Raw genomic sequence first — 19,164 nt, 5'->3', positions numbered from 1 at the left:
TGTTGCTGCCCACAGTGGGCTGTGTCCTCTTATATCAATGAATATCCAAGACAATCTCCTATAGACATGCCCACAGGCCAACATATTTGTGACAAATTCTCAGTTGAGGCTTCACCTCTCAGATAACTCTAAGCTGTATCATACTGTATCGTCTAACAATGAAGACTGAGGCAGGTGCTGTGTGTGGACTCAAGTGTTTGCACGGGTAAGTGTTGATAAATGCTAACTGTAAACAGATTTGTATATTACATTATAGTAGCAGATAATGTAGACTGTCATTTACATATTTTATGCATTTTTTTGACCCATCCAATGTCTTCATACCTCAGGCTTTGAAGTTTTTCAGCAAGCTTTTTTTTCTAATTGTCACAATCCACCCCGCTCCCCCCCCCCAAAAAAAAAAATTACATATGAGCAGACCAACACAGTTCAAACCAAAGTTGTTCAGTGGTCAACTGTACTTATTAAATGGCTTATGAATGGAAAGATGTTCATACTAGATTATTAAACCATCTAATAGTCAAGTTTCTATAAGACCAAAAATAATAAGAATCAAAGGTCAACAATGTTTCTATTGTTTTCCAAAGTACTATCAAAAACTAAAACTTCCTACTTCATTTTGACATTAGGAATGCTTGGGTTAAGTGTATGGGCAAGAACCACCAAACATATCCTTATGATGAGAATCAAAACGTGGCTTCCTGTTTCCAAAGACTCTGGGCCATCCACACTCTGTCTTGCCAACAACTATCCCAAGTGCACAGCTGTGACTGTTGATGCACAGTTAGGGGTGAGTGAAGAAAGGAATGTGTGTCACTTACCCACGTCCTTAATAAGGAAGGAGTGTGTCTCCGCATTCACCTTGATGGACTTAAGGCTTTTCAGTGACTTCCCATAGGCAATGTTGTAATACTCCACAGGTCTACTGGAAGCATCTTTGGGTGGGTCCCATGTGACCTTCAGGCCCACGTTAGTGGACAGCAGTTTCACATGCCTTGGCTTCAGTGGGTGGTCAACTATACAAACAGCGCAACTATGAACTTTACGCAATGGCAGGCTGGGAGAATACCTCTCTGAATACTCCCTGATAGTCTCAGCAGGAATGTAAATGACACTCGATCTGTCTGATCCTAAAGATTTGCATGCAACCATGTTTGCACACGGTCACAGCATGACAGTGAAACAAACACACAGATCCCACGTGCGGTTTGTATTTTGGATAACCGTGGGTGGTAAATTTAAACCAAACGGGCAGAAAGTCAAAAATCAACCCTTGGCTTTCCTTGCCTTGATTATGCAGACATGCCAGGGCAAGAAAAACAAATGAGTAATTTATTTCACATAGTCCCCAGGAGTGTTTGCTAACTGCATTGGCTCCTGGTGTCTTCTTTGTGAAACTGAACAAGCTTTAAAAGCCTCTCTAGGGGGAAGGCGTTAAGGTGAGGGTTAGGAGGACCACCAGCCATATTCAAAGTGAGGAGACAAAGTGTTCCTTTCCACAAAGGCCAAAACGTGGTACACAGTCATCTGGGGCTCCAGTTGCAAAGGATCCACACCCATGTCCAGCCCCCTGGGCAATGCACCGCATGAGCATGGTGCACTTGCATAAATGCAAACAAAACATTTTTACTAATCAAATTACTTTTTAAAGTACCACCTCATCTTCAATCATGAGCTCTTAAGTTTTTCTTCATTTTCAGATTTACCAAGCTAATACCTAACATTTTACCTAACCAAAATCTCCCAGTTCCCTGCGTAGCTGGAACTGCAATGCAAGGTTGCAGCAATGTGTGCTGGATAGTGATGTAGCAATTGCAACAGCCAGACAAATGTTGCGTTAACTTGGATGATAAGGTGACTGGCCGTTCAGGAACACGAGGCATTTTCAGAAAATAAATAAAAAAGTGACCTAAGTGAGTGGGGAGGAAAATCTTAATTTTAATAACATTTTTTAAAACGCACTTGCAATCTCATAGAGGAAAGAAAGGGAAGACAACAGTTTCATGAGGACACACGTGGGTTAGCATGTGATTTTGATACTGATGAAACATCTGAACAGAAGAAACACAAATGATCGTAGCATCCAGCACCCATCCTCTTCCCTCTGGGCCAAAGCTGGTTGGGAGAGTCCGCAGCAGGCGTAAAGAGGATGGTTTGATGCCTTGTGAAGCATTAGAGGAAGGATGTTCATTCTGAGGACAGAAGCAAGGTGTCAAATGATGTGCCCTGACCATGATCCCCAGAGGACCCAGTCCCAGCTCCACATCCGATGGTCCCAAAGCCCACTGAGGGAGAAGGGCAGGTAAGCAAACCAGAGGGACAGAATGCCACACTTGCTTCTCCCAGCCACTCAGGAAACCATTCATCATTGCTGTCTAGGGAGAAGAGCCATCTAGGAACATTCAGTCAACTTCCCTGCTGTGGCTCTATGCTGACGGACTTCTTGTCGCTATAATAGAATATCTGAGAGAGTCAACTTAGAAATGGGAGGGCTTTGTGTTGGTCGTGGTTTGGGAAGTCTCTGGCCACGGTTGATTGTCACTGTTGCTCTTGGCTCTGAGAGGAGGCAGCCATGATGGTGGGATCACACGGTATAGTGAAGGTGCCACCTCATGGCAGCCAGGAAGCAATAAGAGAATGAAGATGGATTCCACTGTCCCTTCAAGGACAAAACTCTAGTGACATAAAATCTCCCATTAGGCCCCACCTCTTCAAGGTTCTATAGCTCCCCACATCTATGAGGGCAAGCCTTTAATTAGAACCTCTGTAGGCTTGGCTGAACTGCAGAAATCTTGTAAGTTAGATCTCATACAAGAGTGCCTTTTCCGGGAAGAAAGCTGTAACTGACGCTCCACGTGCTCTCTTGGGGACATTTGCCTTCTCGTGACAAAAACTTAACCAAAGAAACAGTTTTCTAGAAATAGCTTTCTAGGCTTTAGAGTGTCACTGGTAGAAGTCACTTTCGAACATAAAGGCTTTGGGGACACCCTGAAGTCATGTCTCAGAGGCAGCCCTAGTCTGAAATTAAGGTTCATCTAGATCAGCATACCACCTCCTCATCCTCTCAACCCACACTGGGTCAGTGAAATGAGGTCTTCGACCTGATTAAATGTCCTCATTTTCTAGATTTCCATCTGCTTGGATATTTACAACTGATATCATTTCCAGCACCTCCTAATAAACATCACCCAGGGCTGGAGACATGGCTCAGCAGTTAAGAGCACTGACTGTTCTTCCAGAGGTCCTGAGTTCAATTCCCAGCAACCACATGGTGGCTCACAACCACCTATAAAGAGATATGATGCCCTCTTCTGGTGTGTCTGAAGACAGCTACAGTACTCATAGACGTAAAATAAACAAATAAACCTTTTTAAAAAGTAAATAGGTATCACCCATGGATAACTAAGAGAACTGGCTGACAAGAGGATAAGGAAAGTGAACAAGAACAACCTCGTGCGTGAACCATGCCAGCCCCTTCCTCCATCAGTGCCTGAGTACCAACCCAGTATGGAGTGACGTCAGTCCTTCCAGCAAGTAAGCGCCATCATCCAGATTCAGGTCACAGTAAGCTTATGCCTGGGCTAGGAACATGACAACATGCCCTATTTCTGGTGTCATTGTAAAGGTCTAGTGACTTTACTCTCTAAGTATGAAGCAAAGCCACACAGTGAAAGTGGTTTCTGGAGTTGCAGGCTGCTTTCCAGGCTCTGGGTGAGGAAGGAGTGTTCTGACATTGTGGAGCTTAACTACAACACAGAGGTCCTTATTTATTTATTTATATAAATATGAATTTATTTATGGCAACAGAGATCAACCGTAGGGCTCTGCCACTGAGATACATTTACAGCTTCTTCTTTTTATTTCCAGACATGTTCTTACTAAGTTGCCTGGGCTGGCTTTGAACTCATTCTATAGCTCAAGTGGGCCTTGTTCTTTCCACTCGCCTACCTCAGCCTCCCAAGTAACTGGGGCTCCAGGCCTGAACTGCCAGGCTCAGGTTCTTTTTGAATGCCCAATAAACAGCCGAAGCGCACAGTCTTAAAAAAAAAAAAAAAAAAAAAAAAGTTTTCTAGCCATTTCTTAAGGGGAGGACCCTGGTGCCGCTTTGAGGGCTGTCTGACCCGGGAGCTCCGTCTCTTAAGAAACAGACAAACTCAAATGTCACTGCTGCAGTCTTATGAAGGGTAATGGGGGAAGGGCAGACAGGGAGGGCTCTGACAAGTTGTTTCTCGTCTCCAGGGGGCATGCAAAATGAGGAAGTAAGCTTAGGCCACAGCTGAAGTGACTTGGGGTTAAATTAGAAGAATTCCCTGTCTATAACCTGCCTCATCTCCCCCATCCTGGGCTGTCTTTGAGTGAAGACATATGGGAAGGTACTTCATCATAAAGCAGCAGCCAAGACTAGCCAGCTAGGGCTCCAGCAATTCTGTGTTATGGCAAAATCATGCCAGTAGCTCATGCCAGTAGACTTTGTCTAGACTTGAGAAGATTCTGCCAGGTACTAAATAGCAAGATGCTGTTCTGCTGATGTTGCAGGTAGCCACCCCTGGCCACACTCCTGGCTCTCAGCTGCCACAGGATGCCTACTTGCTCATTAGGAATGGACTTCGTGCTCAGATTGACTCCTTACTTTGATCTAGTCCCAAACCTCAAGGCTTAGCCAAGAGGACTCCAGGAAGGTTATGTGCTTCAAAAGTCAAAGTGCAGATCCTGGGAGCCAGTTTGGTTCAAGGTCAAATTATTGAGCCATCACTAATCAAGACAGATTCTAGATTTTGGAACCTCTACAATGACCGTCTTTAGCGTGGTCTTCAGCTTTCAAAACAGACCTTAAAACTTCTCCAGTTAATACTCAACTATAAACCCATACCAGAGCTAAGTCCTTAGGAGAAGCTTGGCCAAAGTCTACAGTGTATCCATGCTAGAGTCTGCAGGCCTCAGCAGCTGGCTTTTCCCCTACCTGCCGTGGTATCCATCATTAACCATACACTGGTAAAGAGAAGAACACCCGATAACCACATCATCCCAGGATCCTCCAACCCAAATGCCTACTAGGGCCAGGAAGCTGTAGCAGAGGACAGCCTGCAGATTTGGGGTCAAAGAAGAAGATGGTCTGTAGATTTGGAAATCACTGCAGATTAGTTTCGGGCACCTGTTGACATAACAGACTTCAGGAGGCTCATGACTCTCAGGTGCTCACAGATCCTTATCCTAAGAAGGCAGGAGTCGTTTCTACTTTTAAATGAAGCACAGTGGGAGGAGACAGGCACATCATTGGGACACATGGTAAGGCAAACGGTCTATTGGCCAGACCAGGTTTGCTGACAGGCAGTCATCAATTGCTACCCAACCCCAGGAAAGATCCTATAGTTGCTGACCCAGCTACCCCCCCCCAACATCCTTTGGTCCTTTGCAGTACAGAGATGAGTACTGGTCCATGAGGAAAGACGACAAGGGAAGAGAGTTAAAGAGCAGAGATGGTAGAGGAATGCCACAACCCGTGATAAAGGGTACACAGATTGGCCCAGTTCCCACGTTCCACCTCCAGACATCCCTCCCTTCCTAAGAAACCCAAAGAAACTGGAGATGCCTCAACCTGGGCTCTAAGAGATAATAGGGACCTGTACTGAAGGGATTGGGGGTAGAGAGGATGTGATGAGGGATGCTACCCAGGCTTATCGACTAGCAAAACAAGTGACTTACATATCTATGCATAGTCTGGCCGCTCCAGATACACCACAGTTCTGTGTGAGCTCCAGACTGAGTTCACTGTCTCGATGTGCTGTTCAGTGTCATGATCTGGATTGGCCCTGGCCTGAGTGCTAGAGGCAGATAGTCAGAACCATCCTTGAATCCCAGGCCAGTCTACCTTGGGTGTAAACGCAGGTTTTCTCTAATGAGAGCCACGTGGAGAGCTATGTCTCAGAATAAAGAAACAAAATGCCCAAAGCATAGTCAATAAAATGAACCACTAAAGGCAGGCTCGATGCAGAAAGAAGTCATGCTTAGAAAAACTGATTCAAAGTTACAACTGAACCCTTCTAGGTTTTGTTTCTCTTTCTTTCTTTCGGTAGTTATTTGTTTTCTTTCTTTCTTTCTTTCTTTCTTTCTTTCTTTCTTTCTTTCTTTCTTTCTTTCTTTCTTTCTTTCTTTCTTAATACAGTTGCTTCTTGAGGTTGAGAGAGGAAAAATGTGTGTGGAGAAGGAGAACGATCAGGAGGGATGGGAGGGAGAAGAGTAGAGGGAAGGGCCAGGGAAAGGTTTCCTGGGAATACAAATCCAAGAAAGTACAAAGTGGGAACTTCCTCCAGTTTGGCTCACTGGCTTTCACTGGCTTTCACTGGCTTTCACTGGCTTTCACTGGCTTTGAGTTGTTCCGCTGTAATTCTGCAGCTGAATGATTTCAGCCAAAATCCTTAAAGCTCAGAAAGTGCTGGCTTAAGCTGGCACTCAGATGAATTCACTTAGATGAATGGGTGAGCATTTACGTTTGACTGACAGGCAGTTTACCATCTAGAAAGAAAGGGAAGCTATCATTCAACCTTTCTCCGTCTTGGTGCCTACCTCAGACAGCTACTGCTGACAGGATCATCTTAGATCCTGAGGTTAAAACCCGCAGCTCTAGAGAAAACCACTAAGAAAATATTGACCAGAAAGAACTAGATATTTTCTGAAGCAATTAACCACACATTAGTGATTTAAAAGGAAATACTATCTCATTCTTTGATATTCTCCCAAAGTACTTACTGAAAAAACTTACGTTACCGAAAGTTAGTTTAATTGGACTAAAAGAAAACCACATCTAAAAAGTAGATTTGAGTAAAACTCATTGGTTCTCCAAAGTCATGCTCACGTTCTGTGCTATGACAATCATGTATTCACAGAACCATCTGCAAGTCTTGGAAGCATCAGCACCTGTGTGCGAGAGACGGAAAAGAACTGCGTGTTTCTACCACATCAACAAATGGCAAACCAGGTGTAGACTTTATTTTGTCTGATAGGTATATATAGTGACTTCTTTGTGTATTTATTTTAAACATCTAAATTCAACACCAGTCAGAAACGAAAACATAAAGTTTACTGCTGACATCACTGAATCAGAGAACGGGCATTCATGTTCTGTCACCAATGTGTTTCCTGTTTCTCTGCCCCCTTTCTCAAGCTCGGGAGCATTCGACAAACCCAGAAGAGTTCCTGAGGGTGACAAATCCCAGGGAGGACTAGGTCAACAGGTCTGGTCTATCCTAAGGAGGTGCCACACAGAAGTCAGGGTGAAGCTGAATGTAAACTCTCCCACCTAGAGGAGGGTCCAGGAGCTTCAAAGCCACTAACCCTGCCTAACAGAAAAGGTCAAGTAGTATAGTACCCTCAGCACTGCACGGTGGAGTATGGACAGAACAGAAGCCAGAACCACTTCAGTAAAGAGGGCAGAGGAAAGGAGCGGACTGAAGAGGACAAAGAGGCTGGTCCCTTATAAACAGCCCCAGCTGTTGGGCTGTCCCTGTTCGCACTGGGAGTGACCATTACTCTACGCTCAGGCCGAACTGACTCCTCCAAGTAAGAATCAAGACGACCTCGGCCTATGTTTGGGGGACCCCTGCGATACCCACTGAGGGGCAGCATGTGTCTTCTCAGGATTAGAAATGGAGATGGTGTTTCCTAGGCCCCAGAGGGCTGTGGAATGAGCACAACTCCACAACCAAGCTGACCTCTAGGCTGAAAGTCCCCTCCTTAGCTTGGCCTATCGTGATCTCAAAGTTTGCTCAGTGTGTGACACCAAAAGGCTCACCAGGGTGTAAGTTAGGAGATGGTGTGACATCCTCAAAATGCCAGCAAGACAAACATGCACAATGCTCAGGTATGTTCATCTCATCACTAAAGTCCCTGATGACAGTTACAGACAGGACAGGCAGACATGAAGTCATCTTTGTCTTTTAGCTTAAAACCAAAGAAACAAATATCTAAACTTCTCTCCACTTGGCCTCTGTAGAGATGACTCAGTCAAATGCCCAGATGGGGACAGAGTTCTCTCAGTAATAGCATCTCCCTCAAACTGGTACAGAGCCTGCAGGACACCCTAAAAGCAGAAGTTCTCACTCAGCCTGTGGGCCGAGGTCCCTTTGGGGGATGGGTGGAGTCAAACAACCCTCTCCCAGGAGTCCCATGTCAGATACCCTGCATATCAGCTATTTTCATTATGATTCATAACAATATCAAAATTGTCCACCTCTAGGCCCTGTCCCTCAGTGCAGGCTCATGCAGGAGGTGACGGATGGGGAAGAAGCAACAACAAGCTCCCCCGTCCAACCCCGCCCTGGCCCCAGGGCCCACCCAGTTGGCCCGGCCCGGCCATGATCAAGGCCATCCTCATCTTCAACAACCACAGGAAGCCGAGGCTCTCCAAGTTCTATCAGCCCTGTAGTGAAGATAGAACAGTAAGACATCAGGGAGACTTTCCACTTGGTATCTAAGCAAGATGAGAATGTTTGTAATTTCCTAGAAGGAGGATTATTAATTGGAGGTTCTGACAGCAAACTCATTTACAGACATTACACAACACTGTATTTTGTCTTCTGTGTGGATTCCTCAGAAAGTGAACTTGACATTTTAGATCTAAATTAAGTATTGGCGGAAACACTAGACAAATGTTTTGAAAACATCTGTGAACTGGATTTAGTATTCCATGTAGACAAGGTTCCTAATATTCTTTCAGAACCGGTGATGGGGGCAAGGGTACTGGAGACCATCATGAATGAGATCGCCACACCAATTGATGCACAAAATAAACTGGAGAAATCTGAGACTGGCTTAGCCAGAGCTCCAGCCTGTGCTGTATCAGCTGTAAGAATATGAATCTTTCTGAGATCCCAAGGAATATTAACATTGGTGACATCAGTATAAAAGTGCCAAACCTGCCCACTTTTAAATAAATATTAAAAAGTCCACTCCCAGGTGAAATCCAGAGGGAACAGCATCTAAGTTTATCATGCAGTTCTTTACCAAAAATAGAGGAGGAGAGTCTTAACTTTGCTCTTGAACTCAAGTCAAGGTACTATATAGAAGCTGCATAAAATCAATATGGAAGTTCAATGTTGCTTTTCTTGCTCAGTGGTTTTAAAGAAATTGATTAGTTCCCATGTGATTTTTTTCTTTCTTTTCTAAATTGCATTCCTACGCCCACATAAAGGCCTGCCTCTATATATTGGCTATTACAGTAATTCAAAAAATAAGATGTTTCTTTAATTATGTCCAACCCAAGATGTTGATGTTTTGTATGCAGCACTCTCTAATTCTTTCTGCTATTTGTCACAATTGTTATTTAAAGAACCAAGTATGCATTGCATGAAAACATGGCCTTTTCTTTAGTATAAATAAACTCCAAGGTAATGAAAAATATCAAAATTAGTTATGAAGTAGCATTGAAATAATTTTATGGTGGGGAGCACCACAAAATGAGGAACTGTATTAAAGGGGTGCACCATTAGGAAGGTTGAGAAGCACTGCCCTAAAGTAAGAGTAACTGAGTCCAGAGTCTGCCAGTGCCTTACAGAGTTAAAGGCCCTGAGGTCTCTATAAAGCAGGGGACTCAGGAGGCGCTGTATAATGGTTGTGTCTTTCTTCTGTCTGTCCAGTAATCACTCAATCCTGTAACATACCTGCGACCCTATGATCCTATGACCCCCAATATGCCTAGGAGCCTTCTCTGGACTTATTCTAACTGGGGATGCCACCAAGAAGCTAGGGAGGGGGTTCTGGGCTTTAGGGAAGCCTAATCTTACACTGAAGGCAACAGAGATCCAGAATTGTGATCTGTGTAAACACCCTTTCTTTATGGGCATCTAGCCTTGGATAGTTAGTTATAGCAATTAAAACAGACTAATAAAGCGTTCTGGGTTGTCAGGGTCCCTAAAGCCAATTTCTGGACTTCCCATGCTCTGGCTCCAACAAACAATGAATTCTGAACTTTAAAGGAGTCCAAGGTGAGATTCTGCTACTAGTATTCAGGTACTGGTGGGTTAGGGTATTGCTAATAAAGACCTGCTGTGAAAATCGGAGGCAACCTTTGAAGCTAACCCAGCAGCCAGTGCATTTGGTCACAAAAGCTGCCAGTGATGAACCCACCCAAAGCAAGGAAGGCCAAGGTCAGCAAACAGAGGCTGCCGTGCTCAGTGAACACCCACTTTAGACACACAGAGAGGCAGGCGGGTCCACGGAGCAGGTGAGAACAGGCTTAGTTACAAAGAAGGCCCCCAGAGGAATGAATGTTCAAAGCTTTTGAAATAGGTGAGCCACTTAAACCCCAAAGACACTAGACTTATTCTCCAACGGCTTGGAGTCTGGATGTTGACAGAAGTCTCCCTGCTTCATCTTTGAAAATCAAGTTCCACCATTTTTTGAAAGCATCTAAATGCTTCCAAGATTCTCTAGTGAAAAAAGCATTCATTTCAGTGCAACCACTAGATTCTCTCTCTCTCTCTCTCTCTCTCTCTCTCTCTCTCTCTCTCTCTCTCTCTCTCTNTGTGTGTGTGTGTGTGTGTGTGTGTGTGTGTGTGCGCGTGTGTGTGCATGTGCACCTGACCCCACCACCGGGAAGGCACATCATACTTTTGCACAGAGAAGTAGCGAGGCAATCAGATGTGTCCTGTGTCCCCCACAAAGACAAGGATAGCCAACGTACGGTTCAGGGTCCTTGGAAGCCAATCATTCCCCACGCAGTGCTAACTCAATGGATTCTGCTTCTGGCACTCAATGCACTCTGCTGCATTGGTGCAGAGGAAGCACCACACGCAACTGAGTGTGCACTAGAGAGACCCAGAATGACTGGGGCTACTCCTGCCAGGTGGTTGCTGCAGGCTTGGCTGCCATCAGCACTCACAGATGCACCCAGCAACCAGTTGGACCCTCCTGCCACTTCAGCTAAATGTGAATTCCCTGTGGTTGTCCCTCCCCCCCCCCACCAGCCTTTTGATAATAACAAAGTACCACTTATTCAGAATGGAAGACAAAAGGCCTCGTCCCTCTGCATGCATGTGAAAGTGCTCATGACAGCGCTGAGCTGACTCTGAATACAATTGTGAATCACATTTTTAATTCATCAGCCCCAAGAAGCCAACTGGTGACTGATGCTATCCAACTCTTACTTGCTAACCTTTACATAGAGTTTGTCACAGTCTGCTCTGCTTCCCTTCTTGTGTGAGCATCACATCTTCACAGAGTGGGCTGCCTCAGTAGGTTCACACTTGACTATAGAAACTGCGGCCAAACACTGTGTCACTAGGGTCTAACTGGGTGCTACACTCAAGCTGGTCACAGAAGACCACCACATACACTGTTGGGAATGGCCCAGAGCAAGAGCCCAAATCTACATGCAAGACCATCTGCATGATGAAGATGCTGGCTCACAGTGGCTTCACATCAAGCATGCTCCCACTACATGAGGTTAGTAGCTTCTTTCAGACATTGTTGGTACAGAGTATCTTTGATTTGTATTCAAGGGAAGCTGAGAAGAAAAATGCACACAGGTCACTGCAGCTCTCTTCCCAGGATTCCCTCCTCTCTCCTCGCTCTACCACTCCCTCCCCTGTAGCTGGAGAAAGAGTTCCAACACAGAGAAACATAAAATGGAGAAATAAAAAGAAACATCTGGGCCAGAGAGGTGGCTGAGTAATTATGAATGCTTACTACACAGTCACAAGGACCCAAGTGCAGATCCCAACATCTATGTAATGAACTGTAACTCCAGTTCCAAGAAAGCCAATGCCTTCTGACCTCTTGCATATTTGTGTGTGCGCGCACACAAACACACACACACACACACACACACACACACATTCACACACCCACATGCAGATACACTCAAATAAAATAAATCTTTTGTTTAAAATAGTTCAGTTCATCCTAAACTGCATAGTTCAAGGCAAGCCTGGGATTTCAAATTTTAAAATAAAAATAATGACAATAAAGAAATCATTAAGGAATTCTTTTTAAAAAAGAGAGAGAGAGCAGCAAATGACAAATTTAAAATCAAACACCTAATTCAGATGATTTTTTGTGCCCAAGAATACTCGTTAAACAAACAAACAAACAAACAAACAAACAGTTTTGTCTCTGGTGATGCTTTCTGTTGGATTTTTATCAGTCCTAGTGTTTTGTAAGTAATTTGTAACAATTTCATAAGTAATTTGTAACAATTTAGCAGATTGATGGATTCTGAAACTGTCATAATAAACACTGCCTATGGGCTAAGGTCATTGCTCACTTCTCTGGCCCTTGCGTTCCCTTGTCAGAAAGCTAGAATTCCAAACACACAAAAGCCCTGACTCTCAGCTTCCCTTGCAGCTAGGATACATTTACAAGTTAGCCTGGTCCATGACACAGATGAGGAAAGGTGCTGTTAGCCATCGTGTGCTCCTGACCTCTTTTAGTTTCCTCTTTTCTTGCCTCCTGTGATGTCAAACATAATCCCTAGACAGGCAGCAACCATCTAGCAATGGGAGGTGAGATGACATGGGCAGTAATGGCAGAGTGGAAACATGGGATGATCTGGGGCCCTGTTGGCCTCACTAAACCCCAGTCTAGGTCTCTCTAATCCCAAGTTTACAAGGAAGAGATAAACAATTCCCTCATCTGTTTATCCACTGATATCATAAAGGATTTGGGGCTAGCCACACTGTTGCTTGTGGATTTGTGATGTCAAGTCACTTTTGACTTTAAGTGAGAACTGTGCTCACTTTAGCTTGCTCTCGTTGATTTTAGGAGTCCATTCTGGAAATGCCATTTTGACGATGTCAGTCCTTTTGTAGGCGTGCCATTGACTTGAGTAATGAAATTGAACCTAAGCAACACCTCCGGCGAAGTGTGATCATTAGGACATAACATTTTTAAAGTTCTTTGACTTTCTGTTTAGAAATTAACAGAAACAAAAGCTACTGTTTCAGGGGAAATAAGATCCCCTCCACCCACGTACGCCACTGGCTTTCCAGAATGGATTAGAAAGATAAATCAGAGGGATTTGGTAGATGTTTTTCTTGTAAGAAACGTAAGACAGTATGTCACTGGATGAGCAAATTTCGAGAGCTGTGGAGGGAACACCATGCCATGCCTGCCAGTGACAACACCACAGACTCATGGGAAACCAGTACCTCCTAGGTTTCTAAGGGATCTTTTGCACATTCTTTAAATTCAGTTTGCAAACAAGAAATGATTCCCTAAAAAACTGCCATTGTTCACTGGGTCAATTCAGATTCAGCCCACTATAAACTGCTTGACATACCAGGCAAACACACACACACACACACACACACACACACACACACACACATCAATCTCTCTAAAAATTCATTTCTTTCCCCAAAATGTGAAAGTCATTGTCTAACTATGTTAAACACTTGGACAATCCTGTGTCCTCAGTCACCACTCATATATAGCCCTGAAAACTCCCTGGAAAATTCCCTGAGAAAATGTGCCAGGCAGGGTCTGGGACAGGGCTCAGTTGGTGAGTGCTGGCCTAGGATTCACAAGCCCCTGAGTCCAGTGCCCGACACCACATAACCCAAAAAATGGTGGTACATGCTTGTAATCCCAGCACATGGATCAGAAGGATCAGAAACTCAAAACCATCTTTGGCAATATAGTGAGTTTAAGGCCATCCTGGGACACACACACACACACAGACACACACACTAAAAAGAGAGTCCTCAAGAACTATGGGGAGGTAGGTTTACAAAAAATAAAGAAAAAAAGAAAAAAGAAAAAGAGCAAGTGAGACAGATGTAACCACACCAAAAAAGACCCAGGGACAGTCCATTTCAAATGAATAGTTTAAAATTTTTTTAATCACTTAGTGATTGTTAATGGTAATAGACAATAATCTATCAATAAAAGAGGAACACAAACAATATATTGAACAAAAAGGTGTGTGTGTGCGTGTGTGTGTGTGTGTGTGTGTGTGTGAGAGAGAGAGAGAGAGAGAGAGAGAGAGAGAGAGATGCTCATTGGTTAAACAGATATCTTGCATCAACCATGCCATTTATTCATCCCACAAACGTTTTGGGGCACTTAGTAGGTCTCCGAGTGTAAATAAGGCACAAGGGATACAGAAGTGACTAGAGAGACTTCCACCCGTGGGAGCCATTGTTGCCCCTGTGTTTTCTGTAGAGATTTGGTCTGTTGCTGGGCATTGTAATGCTAAATTAGACCCAGTCTAGTTGCCTACAAGTGAATTCTCACATTTGCTAGCTTCTGTTGTGTAAACCTTGTTCCTTAATTTAAAACTATTAGTTAAATAAAAATGGGACAGCCAATTACTGGAGGGATTAGAGGTGGATGGGTTTTGAGTTACCTGGTTAGGGGTTGCAGGGGGGGAGGGGAGATGGGAGGAGCCACCATGAGAGGAGATAGAACATGAAGACATGGCCAGGAGAAATCAAATATCTGGGGTACGCTAGGGGGAGGTAGCCAGGCCTGCAGTTAGAAGGGTAGATTAGGTTATAAGTTTAAATTGGTTCAACTACAGTTTTCCACCCTGGTATTCCTCGAACTGACCATGAGGGAGCTTAGGGGGCTTTTACACAGCCGGAAAGGGACAGTGATCAAACCCAGACCTGGCTGAAATCAAGAACACACTTTCAAAGTTTTTACAGGTAGGGAGCATGTGTGTGCTGGCTATGAGCCTGTGGAGGTAAACCACGAACCGGTTAAGAATGGGATTAGACAATGGTGATGGGACAAGTTTAAGGAGACCTGTGACAGGAAGGACCTTGTTATAACCACGCCCCTTGTTGGAAATCAGGCATTCCCATTGGCCTGCCCTCGGGGACCTAGCAGCAGCAGCTTAGGTCATCTCTGGATGGCCAGATACACCAGGTGAAGTTCATAAAAGGTTCTGGTCACTCAAGATCGGGCTCTCTCTCTCTCTCTCTCTCTCTCTCTCTCTCTCTCTCTCTCTCTCTCTCTCTCGTTCATTCGTTTTGCTTCTGTTTGTCTGCTTGTCTGTATGTCTATTTCTCATGGCCCCACTCAGAGATGGCCTTTCTATTTCCCCCTCTCTCAATAAACATCTTGCCCTAGACCGTTGCGTGGCATAATTTCTAAGCGGCACACACCTTGGCAAAAGCGCCCCCACGTCGCCGCTTTACCCTAACATCCTCTAGGTCGTTTTGTAATAGGGACTAGGTTCGCACCAACTTCAACTTATGGGAAGCCCTGCCTCCCTGAAGTTCAGTGTGCCACAGTGTGATGGAACCATTCCTTGGCAACCAACCACAGTAGGAGAGACCCAGAAAAGCTGCTGCTCTCCACTCAGTTCTTCAGCTTACAGTTCCAGTTTACAGACTGTCATGTAGGGAAGTTGAGGCAACAGGAATTTAGAGGAGTCATCACATGCACAGGCAGGAGTAGGAAGAAACGAATGCACGAGTGCTTGCATGTTGGCTTGCTCCCAGCTACAGAGCTTTGTCCTGTCGCGTACTGCCTACTTCCGCTCACAGTGGGCCGGGTCTTCCGACATCGGTTAACACGAGCGATCTCCAACAGACCCGCCCACAGGCCAATCCAATCCAAATAATCCCAAATAAGACTCTCTTTCCGGCTGTATGCTGTGTGTAGTTGACAGTTAAAACGAACCAACCCTCAGCGCAGGGCAGAAATGCTGGTACTGACATTTACACATAGCCTAGGGAAGAAAATCTGGTTAGCACAGTTAGTTCCCAGACATGTAACCCCAGGTAGGCTGCAGGGGAGGACTGTAGGACTTCGAAGATTTGAGCCCAAATCCTAGGACAAGTATATACTCGACTCTACCTGTGGGCAAATAGTTTAACAGCTTTACGCCTGGTTCCCACAGGAAGAGAAGGAGGCCATCACCTAGTTCACATGGTGACCGTGGAAACCAAGCATGAGAACACATCAGGAAGAGCCAGTTAGGAAGAGAACATTTTTAAAAAGTCTACCTACACGGCAAGGGTGAGATTCACATCTGCAGCTTGTGTTTTTGTTGAGTATTTCAATGCCACCACAGAAAACTACACTGCTGTCTGTTTTTAATCAACATTTACAGCTCTGCAATTAAGTTGCTACGCTTAACAGTAAGTTACGATAGACTATTATAATTAAAATAATTTGCAATATTACCCTAGTCACAAAAGTAAAGCTTGAGACTGGGAGAGGGAACGGGGGGGGGGGGGGGGAAAGGCTGGCAATGGGGCCCAAGCTTCCACTCCGGGGACCCACCGCCCTGCTGGGGGGGGGGGGGGGGGGGGGGGGGGGCCAAAACCATGCCCCCCCCCCCCCCGCTCCATGTTTTTTTAATTCTCTCCCATGGTCCAACTGTTTCAACTTTGGCCCGGGCCTACAAAGGTGCCCCAACAGCTAAAAGGTTGCACACCCCAGCTATAGACTTGTTTCATACCCCGTATTTATCAACACTTAATTGGCAATTGTTAATGTGCGGTCATGTCGACCACGTCCTTCCCGATTTAAGGTGTGCAGGCAGATCCAACGAGTATCAAGCTAAAGAAAATTTTAAAGCAGAGCACCAAGGGAACAAAGCAGATAACTGGAAATTTGTGCTCATTTTCATCTAAGGCCCAGCTTGAAGGAAGCCCAAGGATGACAGGCCCGCCTCCGAAAGGCCAGGGGCGCCCTCTATGGACCACAGAACGCAAGTGCTGCCGAGCGCTAAGGTCCAGAAAGGAAGATTCCCCAAGATTTAAAGGGGAAGGAAGAAAAAGTATGCTGGTTTATGCGATTAACCAATGGTTCCAAATACTCAAATGCTCACTTATTAAGGCTGGGTAAGATATGAGGGCAACAAAAGCCACAGTTGTCCCCTTTCCTCCAACACCCTCCTCTCCCCAAGGCACCAAAGTTTCCAGTCTGCTCTGTATTTTAACAGATGGATTCTGTGCCTTCACAATAACTAACTACACAGCAGGCAGGCCTGTTCCCTTCTCGCTTCCATCTTTATAGCTTTAAACACCCACCTCCGTGTTTTCTAATTAAAACAAAAGCTCCTGACGACTGAAGTTTAATTACAACAGAGACAGCCCTGAAATTCCATAAGTAAACAGAGGTCCTGTCCCCAATCAGACCCCGGGAGCAACTCCGGAAATGTTTGTGCCCAGGTTTCTTATTCACACCCCTTGAAGTTGGCACAGTAGTCGTGGTACCCAAAGATCTCCTCCTAAGTCTCCAGAGCCAAGAAAGGTGAGCACTCTGGCGCTGGAAGTGAAAGAAACCCGATGGTGCCCAAAGTCGCCCAAGGGAACACAGCCCTGGATTTTAGCCCCAGGAGACCCCATCTGGACTCCTGACCTCCAATACCATCTTATAATCATTCCTGGTGCTTTAAGTCAGGAGGTGTGTGGCCATTCCTCACAGCAAACAGAGGGAAAGGGTGCAGTCCACACCCAGGTCCGTCCCGTAGACAAGGGATAGGCCATTGTGACTTACATGTAGATAGTGTAGGGAACATGGGGTGGCCTCTAGTGATGGCTTTCTAAGGACATGAATTGCCATCCTGCAATCCCACTACACCCCCTAATTTTACAATAATGTTTTCTCTGCTCACACAAATGAGTGATATGGTTCATCTGCCCGCTAGGCTCCGAAGCACAAACTAAAGCCAAAGGGGTTCAACCTGCTCGCAAAGGCAGAAGCAAAGAGAGACACCAGAGAGCTGGGGCCACCTGGGTCATAGGAAAGTTTCCAGGGCTTCTAAAGATGAAAGGGTCTCACTGACCACATCTATCCACAAATGCAGATGGACGGCTGAAGGCCAGCAGAGAGCCCGTGATGGTGTTAAGACTCTGACCCTGGCATCTGGACTTCTAACTTCCATTCAGCTGTGTACGCCAGGAGCTCTAACACTCTGTGGCCTCTGGATTCCTTTCTACCTTTAAACTTGCAAGGTTCCCATAAAAGTTATACTTGAATGGGATGTCTGTCGTCTATCCTTCCCCACTATAGTAGGAATTATGCCAATTTAAAATTAATTAGTTTATAATGGGGGTGCAGCTCAGGAGCAGTACGTCTAGCATGTATAAAGCCCCGTGAAAAGTTCGATTGTGTGCATGCATGCATATGTGCATCCACATATGTATGTGTGTGCATGCATGGATGCTGTGTAGAGCACATATGAATGCACACTTGCACATGGAGGCCAGAAGATAGTCTTTGGAAGTCTGTTCTCACGTTCTACCTTATTGGGGTGGAGTCTCTCTTGCTTCTGTTGCTGTACTGTGCATCCCCGTGCACCTGATTCACAACTGTGAGTAATTTGCAGTGATTCTCCCATCTCCACCTCCCATCTTGTTCCAGGTGCTCTGGCATTGCAGATGTATCGCAGATGCATGCCACCACGTCGGATCCCTGTGTAATATTTTGCGTAGTCGCTATTTGAATTTACCATGTCTCATCGTGTGACATTTTAAAGGCATATCTTCATTCATATTGCTATTAAAACCATGTTCATTTCTATCACCATGGCCATAAGAAAGGTTTGTAATACAGAGAAGTATTTCAAGCCTACCAGGGGAGAGACAGCTTAGCTGCATTCAAGTTTTAACTTATGAAACTCAAGTTGCAGGTTGGAGAGATGGCTCAGGGGTTAAGAGCACTGACTGCTCCTCCAAAGGTCCAGAGTTCAAATCCCAGCAACCACATGGTGGCTCACAACCATCTGTAATGAGATCTGATGTCCTCTTCTGGTGCTGTCTGAAGACAGCTACAGTATACCTACATACAATAATAAATGAAAGGCCAGAGAGAGCAGGGTCAACCAGAGTGAGCCAGACTGACTGAAGAGAGCAATCTTCATTCCCAGCAACCACATGATGGCTCACAACCATCAGTATAGCTACAGTGCACCCATATACATTAAATAATAAATAAATAAATAAATAAAAATCTTTTTTAAAAAATTGAAATTCCACACTAGATTTTATTTAAAAAAAAAAAGAAATTCAAGTTGCATCACTGACAAGAAGTTCGTGCATTACTTAACGAGAGATATCAGGCTCAGTTTTCTCATTTTTGGAGGAAAAAAATGTGTGAGAGTTATTCAAGTAGGCAACTATAGTTTGTCTGTAGACTTTTTTTTTTTTTTTTTTTTTTTTTTTAAGAATAAAGACCAAATTCCTCTTAGAAAGCAAGTCATTCAAGTGC

General features: G+C 44.8%; 1 protein-coding gene and 1 pseudogene across 1 annotated transcript in view; one reads left to right on the top strand and one right to left on the bottom strand.

Annotated features, from left to right (window-relative positions):
• Positions 1-1,152, bottom strand: part of Fndc1 (fibronectin type III domain containing 1) — a 66,945-nt gene extending 65,793 nt beyond the window's left edge. Inside the window, exon 1 of the mRNA XM_029533182.1 lies at positions 822-1,152. Coding sequence (XP_029389042.1) covers positions 822-1,152 — 331 coding nt within the window. The remainder of the gene's footprint in view (positions 1-821) is intronic.
• A 7,199-nt stretch (positions 1,153-8,351) lies between these two features.
• Positions 8,352-8,930, top strand: LOC110338527 (annotated as a pseudogene).
• Positions 8,931-19,164: the final 10,234 nt, after the last annotated feature.

The sequence above is a fragment of the Mus pahari genome, chromosome 21 (assembly GCF_900095145.1).
Source record: "Mus pahari chromosome 21, PAHARI_EIJ_v1.1, whole genome shotgun sequence".
Lineage (NCBI taxonomy): Eukaryota > Metazoa > Chordata > Mammalia > Rodentia > Muridae > Mus > Mus pahari.
This window is presented reverse-complemented; position numbering and strand designations above follow the sequence as displayed.